Below are 8,751 nucleotides of genomic sequence, written 5' to 3' on the forward strand. Positions count from 1 at the left end.
TCAGAAACCACGCTAGCAGTTTCACGGGAGTGCAAAAAGAGGCACAAAATATATTCCTTGACTGTAGAATTTGCCTCACCAAGACCCCTACGCAGCTTGCCCTCCTCAATTTATCAAAATGGAGACTTAAAGGTAACATGGTTACAGCGAAAAAATGCTCTCACAGGAGGAAAATAAAGAATTTTTTATGCAGTAGAATAAACTGTAACAAGAACCAATAGTTTCAAGCTGTAAAGACAGATAAATCTGAGACGTAAGTAGGTTAACAATGAAGATGATTAATTTCTGGCATGTAGTGGGCAAGTTTTGGGTTCAGCATCCCTCAGTGTGCTCAGATGGGGGACTGGTGACTTTACCGTAGGACATGATTTGGTCAGAGACAACACGCCAGGCTCAGTGTAAAGACTGGCTAAGTAATAATTGAGAGTCCAAACGACTGAAAATGTCATTTTGGATGATCTTATGGATCTTTTGGACTTTAAAAGTCATTGAGTAAAAAATTAAATGCCAAGTTAAAGATGTCTGAAATAAAGATGTATGATGTAAGTGACAACCTTCAGTTATGAGTACAAGGGCTAGTAGTACACCTGAATTACATTACTGAATTATAATAGCACATCTTCCTACCATTACTGAATTATAATAGCACATCTTCCTCCCTTTCTCCCTTCTTGCTGAAGTGTCATTTACAGGGATTCATAAACTGACTAACGTATTAAAAACCTAAAGTTTTGGCCACGTTAGCCATAGAAAGACTCTGACAAAGGTCAGAGTGAACATTGCAAGAATGCCCATATTAGAACAGAACTTTTCTGTTGTAACAAATCATAATGCTGCAGCTCACAACAGCAATAAAACTGCAGTGCTTATAAATCGCTGCATAAAACAGGATGGTAATTTTTTTTTTCGTGATAGCAAGGCTAGGAATATTTGGGTCCAAACTGACTAAAACAATTCTTTGTTTAAATAGGAAGGAAGCTTGGGAAAAAATCAAGGAAAGCTGGATATGCTGCGCTTGGAGGGAGAGCGTTATAAGTCACTAATGACAATGTATTATTTTGAATGAGGAGAGGAAAGGGAAGACAGTGACATGGCAAAGAGATGTTTTAACAATAACACTTTGGAAGTCTTATGAATAGACTCCTGACCTTTGCTGCAAAACACTGAGGCACAAGGGCCCTACAGAGGTCTAAATTCATTTCACAAAAATAAATAGTATCAAGGCATTGTTTTAACCCGTCAGAGCAAGCACACACGTGAGGATTAGTGCTTCAGTGTTGTACTTCAGGCAAACACAGTGGCGATGCCTCAGAACAGAAAAAAGTGTCGCACGATGGAGGAGAGATAGTAAGAGGGAGTTTCATTCAGTCCTTCCTGATTCTTCTCACTTTAATTAACAGGTTTTCCATGTTTTTGGAGTGGTGAAGGAAAGAGTTTTAGTTAATACTGTTTTCTTAATGCGGCATGTGTGCTGCAGATTTCTCACAATAAGTCTACCCTACCTTGACATAGCACACGGTGTCTGTCTAATGTGTGGTACCCTAGATAAGGTGGGGAGCTGCACAATAGTAGAGCTGAATGGTACTTGCAGGAATAATGAGCTACATTTCCATATGCATGTAAACACCTCAGTCACTATTGCCATTGACCGGCTAGACCAGTGTCAGTTAAATAGACAAGTTTCTCCTGCTCCTTTTTATGCGCGGGCAGTATTAAACTGTGTAGTCTCTGGGACATTACAAACGTGCAAAACCTTACAGACCAGACCAACATGTTACAAACAGTAGCTCTTTTACGTGTATACAAGTAACTTCCTTGGCTGAAATACTACCAGCTTCCAGGAATTACAGACCCACATTGCTGTAAAAATGGGACAAAATGTGAAACGGAAATAATTTGCATTGAAGTCACAGCCTGTGTTCACTCACGTCTGGTAGCCCACAACACACACTCCGGTATGAGTTATACAGTCTCCAGGCTTTAGCAAAGATCTGAATTTTCAAGGTGAGAGAAGCCAAAGCAAGGTGATATTTGTAATCAGCAATACAGTCCTAGGCTACACATTATGTGTGTGCTACTATGCCCTTTAAAATAAACAAGGGGCCATAGGGGAAGAGTTTGTGGAAAGCAGTTCATTTGTTTTTACCACAGCTCACGACCAGTGCTGGAAAGCAGCAAAGCAAAAGCATCCCTCAGAGTGGCACAGAAAGCTCATTGTAACGAGAGCACGAGTGACTCAGGGCACTGGAATGGGATACGGCACCTTTCACCTCTAGGTCACCGGTTTCCATCCATTTTCAGCTAGCTGGGACTAGAAGTTATTACCACCAGAGGGGCGCGTTCAGTGAAACGAGTCGGTTGTCTCCGCGCAGCCTGGAAGGGACAGCTGCCCAGATCACACAGACCAGCCCCGCAGTCATTACCCAACACGTACTGTTCTCCCAGGCTCCAGCCATGGCCGTTCAATAACCATCCGCATGGCCTGAAGCTCTGAGGGCCACCAGGCATACACTATTGCCTTCTGTTTCACACAATGACAGGCATGTTCACCCACTGAGAAAGAGACAAGGGCCTTCTCATGTCCCCTTTGTTCTTCAGTTCTTTCTTCCCCTAGAAAGATCTGCAAGAAATGTTGTCCACACTTTTCTGTAATTTTTTCCACTTTTGCCAAGCCCAAGCATTGAAAAGTGATTGGCCATGCCGCAAAAATCATGAGCTTTAAAAAGCATGTTCCATTTTATATTGTTCAGTTCTCTTTTGATTTTTGCATTTGGTTCATATTTTCAACTTCTTTTTCTTCCTTTCCTTTTTTTCCTTCTTTAAGGAATTTTGAGATACTCATACTTGCACGGATCCAGAAGCACAGCCTTCAAGGAGTATTTCAGACATTGTGATTATTTCTTCATAAAAAATAAGAGCTGGCAACACTGTATGCTAATGCTGATTTAACACGCTGATACTCGCATTCCACGCACAGTGCAAATGTCAGTAACTGGCTCCCAGTGGAGCTCAGAGGAGGTTAGTAAGATGGAGAATCAACTATAACACGCTTGGTTCAGGGCCAGAGAGACGAATATTGGATCTTTGTCTATTGCAAGTCTCACAAAAAGCCCTGTAAAGAAATTAAGACTCTCTGGTACAAGCTCGACAGAGCTGTGGTCCCAGTTGCTTCTTACCCCTCCCTGCAGAGGCAGTTGGAGGCTAAATCTTTGTGCTCTCTTAGAGAGCATAAAGATCCTTTGATCATTTCACAAAAAATATTTCACACTTTTTGTTTTGACTCTGAAAGTTAATTTCCCCCTTCGTGCCATTATCCACCCTACATGAGGATTCATATAAAAGATTATGGCAAAGAACACCGTGTCTTCAGAACATGAATTTCTTCTTGCTTTTTCACATATGCCATTCGATTTATTTGCCCATTATCTGCTTCCTCCATGTCCTTGTGCTTCCTGTACTTCCAGGCTGCCCACTGCAGCTTCCCAGTGTTGCTGGCCACCGGCCAGGACCACAGCAACTGGCTAAATCAATCACTTCAGCAGTTTAATCACACCCTTCCTCTGGTTTTCCCCCCTATATCAAGGAAATGGCCTGCAATTCTCATAAACGACACATTCAGGAATGAAAACCTAATCACTGCTCAGTCGAGCCGCAACAGGACAGCGCTGGACCTTTCCACACAGCAGCCAGGCATCGCAGGGTACTGCAGCAATATACCAGGGTAGCAAACCCACTCCTGCTAATCTGGTAATCCAAGATCCCATCTCAGCTCTCCTCTGACTTCAAGCCCTGCAAGCTCTTCACTGGAAGCTTTGTCTGACGTCAGAGTAGGCAAAAATATTTTACCTCCCTTTTGACTCCAGAGACACACACTAGGCTGGAACTATAAAAGGCTTTAGGCACTGGATCCTAGGAATGGATGTCATAGTCTAAAATCCCTGCACAGTGTTAAGCACTGTGATATTTAGTTTCATAACACGCAACACTCAGCAGCGAAAAGCCAAGAGTGAGAAGAAGGATGCGAATTTTTCTCCTGCCCGGCGAGAGATACCAGTGCGGAAGAAAGATTCCTCACACAAAGTCTACAAATATGCTTGGATACCTGTTATTGCTTTATATATGCATAACTTTCCTTTTTAAAACATGGCTCAAGGAGGAGCTGCTGCCATTCACCTTTAAGCTCCCCGTGCGCCATCAAGGCAAATGGCATTGAGAAGAGCACCTGGTACTTCAGAAGGCATACCTTAGCCACCACCTTCTGCACTCTGCTGGGTAAAGTGAAAGAACAAAGACAATATTTAACCCTTTCGAAACTGGGCACGCACGAAGGCAGGAATGCAAGATTCAAAGGATCATCACCTGCCACCGTAAGCCGCAAAGAACTCAGTGTTATGGGCTCTAGTCCCGGCTCCCAGGACTCTGGGTGCGTTTGCTGACAGTGATGGGAGATAATAATGGAAACAAACATCTAAGGCATTATATGGATTTTTTTATAGATCACACTCACAGAGTTAAGTGTCTACAGTGAAATTTAAGTCTCATGTGTCTGAGCCTCAGTCAATAATAGGCCTTGTATTTATCACTATATTACACATGAAGTATGCATTAATGGGTATTTATGTGCTCTCTAGGGGCTTGAACAAGCATCTGAGCCGAAGTTGCTAGGATCAGTGATTTTTCAGTGCAGTATCCTGATTCAAATAATTATTTCAGGGTGATCCAAGACTGAATATTTTTTTCCTGGCCTTTCTAATAAGTGAAAAGAACTAGATTTCTAAGGGAGTTAGAGAATGCTCAGAAAGTTGAGGTACTGTTAATGACATTCTCCTGGGATGCAGGACACTTTGGTTTAACTCTTTCTGCTGCCTGACAGCTGAATTGGGGCAATCAAACCCTGCTGATTTGAACAAAACAAACAAACAAATAAAAGCAAGCTAAAATACAACCCCACTCTGGGAGTTTAGATTCTTCTTACCTAGTTTGACCTGAACTGCTTTGTCTTTTGAGACCCACTTGTATTGCTTGTAATAATAGTAAGATTTTTTTTATTGTACCAGAACTGCTTGAAGCTATATTCCTGTTTCTAATAAAATAAAGCTTTAAATATAGCAGATTATTTTCTCCACCCTGTCTGACATGAGCTATAATCTGGGGTTTTTTTCTCCCTTTCATGAACACCATCTGTTTGTGACCATTAAAATCCATTTTCTATGCTGAAGAGATGGGAATTCAGAGGGGTGTGTTCTGCCACTGTCCAAATAGTACTGTCATTCCTAAGGGATCCATTACAGTCTGACACACCCAAGTATTTATGAGCCATAAACCGCCTGCCTAAAATGGCGATTCATCACCCTGTGCATGGGAGACACTGACAATGACAGAGCATGTTGTAGCTGCGAAGGGAGGGGGGGTGTATGGGTTTTAAGAAGATTTTTTTGAACCAGCAGTGTTATATAGCATCAGGTTTTTTTCCCACTATGGCACCTCGTTTCCAAGCCATTTGCTCCGACAGTTCTCACAGCCAATGTTAAATTAACGGATGTCTTGGAACTGGACACCGAATGAGGCAGCTACAAGGTCACTGCTTCTTTGCATCAATGTCTGCTCTGGACTCAGCGCTCACTTGGTGTCAAAGCAGAGCGTCCTGCTGCTTTTCTTGGCGCAACGCTCCCTTCAAGGCTGGTTGAGGGACAGGGTGCAGCTCTCACACCGGCGTGACAGCGCCCTTCTCATCGCATCCAGGTGCAATCAGAGCAAACAGGCGCATGAATGAGATTCCTACAGACTTTTTTTGCCTGTTATCTCTGAGGCAGATTGTATCCCCCCATTACAAAAGTGATGTTGTTAGAAAACTGATTAGAGAAGCAGCACTATCTCTGAGAAAGTCAGACAAGGCAGCAAATGGGTTTTTTCAGCTGAGATTTAATACAGAAGACAGATAAATGAAAGACTTTTGCTCCATATGGCAGGTGGAGCACATCACATAGTTCTCACACCCACATGAGAAACTGCGTAAGGGAACAAAGAAAAGGAAATACAAATGCTGGTAAGAAAATGTAAGCGCAAGGACTGTCTTGTATGAAAACTGGCTCTGAACACCTCTGAAGCTTTGTGAACTGAACAGACTACTGTAAAATTTAGATGGAATTTATACACCAACACCCAAAAAATCACAACCACTGTTGAAGCCATTTTATTTTTATACTTGCCAGCCTAATATTCTAGCACTGTGCATGCCCAGATAAGCAACCGTCTTGGCTAAGCTGTGCTTCTCAGTGCCTACCACCCTTTGGAGATTTACAAACGAGGCTCCTGCTGCTTAGGGAACCCAAGCTGACAGGCATGCTCAGCGAACACCAGCCCACACCAACAGCATTTTGTTAAGCAGAAAGCACTATAGTCACAATTCTGTTTCATTCAAAATAAAAAAAAAAAAGACTGGGAAAATTAAGGACACGCTGGAGCAGGGGATTTTAATTCTGGTCCCAGACTTAGTAACTGCTGTGCATTGAATAAGGCATCAAACGACAGACACACATAGACACCTGGGACTGAAACTGCACTGCCCATACCCATCCCTTGCTAAGTGTTTTCACCCCTGGATTGCAGAGCCTGAACTACAAAGCCTGTTCCCACACATTCCTCCTCTCCGAACCTTCAACTGCTTTTTCCACAGTGGGACAGCCTCAGCGGTGCCCCCAACCTCCCAGCGGCAGCCTGGACATTCCCCCTCAGGCCCCAGCGCTCCCATTTTCCCAGCTAGTTCTGCCAGGCGAGTAGGGAGATGCTGTATAAAACACCACCATTACGTCTGGTTACTTTGAAAATAAATGCATGGTTTTATCACCTGCATCCAGTGGGATGACTTTAAGCCCCTGCCGAGTCCTGTTTTGGTCTGAGCATCCTGCAGGGTATGTGAGCTGGTGATAGGTGCCTACACTTCATAGTGTCTATCAGCTAACTTTCAGGTACCTTCCCATTTCATGCGCGGTTCTGACTGCCATCTCCAAGCACCTCCCCTGTTACCTGTATGTGCAATTTAGGTGCCCAATTCATATTGATAAATCCCAGGCCCCAAAACAGGGGCCTTAGAGGATCATCATTCTTCAGCCTGGTAGGGGATCTGAGACCCTAGTTCCTTACGGCTGTACACCTTAAAGACAAATAATAGGATAATCTTCATCAGACACTTACTGAGATGCCATTGAAATGGGAGCATCCTAAACGCCAAGAGAAAGGAGACAAAGAAAGACAAAGCACACAAGGCTCCTGCAGCAGACTAGAGGGAAAAAATGTTTGCTGGCCTGCTGCAGTCAGTTTATATCTTTCAGTAAGTACCATTTTGCCATACTCACAAGAAACATGGATCAGAGAGCAGCTTATTCATTTTACATACATAGAATTGTCGAAAAAGTTCTTAGGCATTTTCTCCCTATTCTTGGGTTATACCTCATGGATTAAGTAATAATTGCAGACCTCTGCAGTAGCCGAGTAGTTTTTTCATCTGTATCATATGAGATCAAAAAGCTGTATGCAAGTGAGCCTTAGTAAAGAAGGGTAATGCATTCTTTGGTTGCTCCCAAAAGCAGCAAGGTCTCCCAATTTTCTCTGCTGCATTAGGCAAATGAAGAGGAAATAAGACCAACCTACACCGTTTGGTTCTAGCTCTAACATTTCTCCATTTCAGGTATTTAGAGGTTTGGGGGATTAACCCAGCTATTAATGAGGCTGTTGAGCTTAGGTAATGGGAAAAATATTACAGCGGGTGCTAATCTTAACAAATGCTATTCAAGGGCAGAGTGTAAATATGTTGATAAAAGAGTCCGCAGTATAAAAAAAAAATCTGCCACCTCACAAAACATGTGAACTATTTGCTTTCAGGGGCTTTGGCCAAAGATGTAAACAAAAGTCTGAAGGAATTCACATTAAAAATTGTGCCTTTTCTTGGCATGCTTAGTACTGAGACACGCTGAAATTCGCATACTTGGGGAAAGGCGGCGGCTTGCAAAGCTTGTGGCTTTCTGGGTTTTGGCTCGTTGACAATGACCACGCTGAGAGGGCGTACGGCGGCAGACAGCGATGGCTGTCGACCGCTCCCCGCCGCGGCGGCTGCTGAGGTGCCGGTTCCAGGACAGAGTGAACCGCTGGACGCTGTCGCTCGCTGGAGCGAAGAGCAACCTTCGGGGGGTACCCCGAGTGGACGTACCCCTCTTCGGCGACAACCGCCGGCGCTCTGCGGGGCGTCCGCTGGATTCTACGTATTACCGATAAATAAAGGGGAGGCCATTCACTGCAGAAGAACGGCTTAATGTTCTTTTAATTGCACGGATGCGATCTGCCTTCAGCGGCAAGGTCTTATTGCATGGATGCGATCTGCCTTCAGCGGCAAGGTCTGCTTACCACCCTACACGGACACCTACGTCTGCACATGCGTGGGCACATACAGCCATTTATGTACTTCTCTGCGGGGTGTTTATGCATGCTAATTTCGCTGGGTAGCACTCCTCCCAAAATGCCGCCGGACGTGGTACAGCTGCTGCTGGGGGAGGAGACGGCCGGCCCCCCTTCCCCTGTACCCCGCAGGCACCGTTTCCTTTCTCTCCCTCCAAGTCCCCGACGCCGGACACAGCGAGCTACGGAGCAGGTCGCATCCCTGCTCGTACCACGGCGCCCGCCACAGGCGAGCGTCCCGCGCATCTAGCGCGCCCCGCGCTCCTCCTCCCCCCTTTCGCCTCCTTCCCCGGGCCGGGC

General features: G+C 44.6%; 1 protein-coding gene across 1 annotated transcript in view; it reads left to right on the top strand.

The window, feature by feature from the left end:
- Positions 1-8,512: 8,512 nt before the first annotated feature.
- EGFL6 (EGF like domain multiple 6) overlaps positions 8,513-8,751 on the top strand; it is a 120,241-nt gene continuing 120,002 nt past the window's right edge. The window contains exon 1 of the mRNA XM_009278548.2: positions 8,513-8,680. Within this exon, the coding sequence (XP_009276823.1) occupies positions 8,513-8,680 (168 nt within the window). The remainder of the gene's footprint in view (positions 8,681-8,751) is intronic.

Source organism: Aptenodytes forsteri, unplaced genomic scaffold (assembly GCF_000699145.1).
Source record: "Aptenodytes forsteri isolate BGI_AS27 unplaced genomic scaffold, ASM69914v1 Scaffold434, whole genome shotgun sequence".
NCBI lineage: Eukaryota > Metazoa > Chordata > Aves > Sphenisciformes > Spheniscidae > Aptenodytes > Aptenodytes forsteri.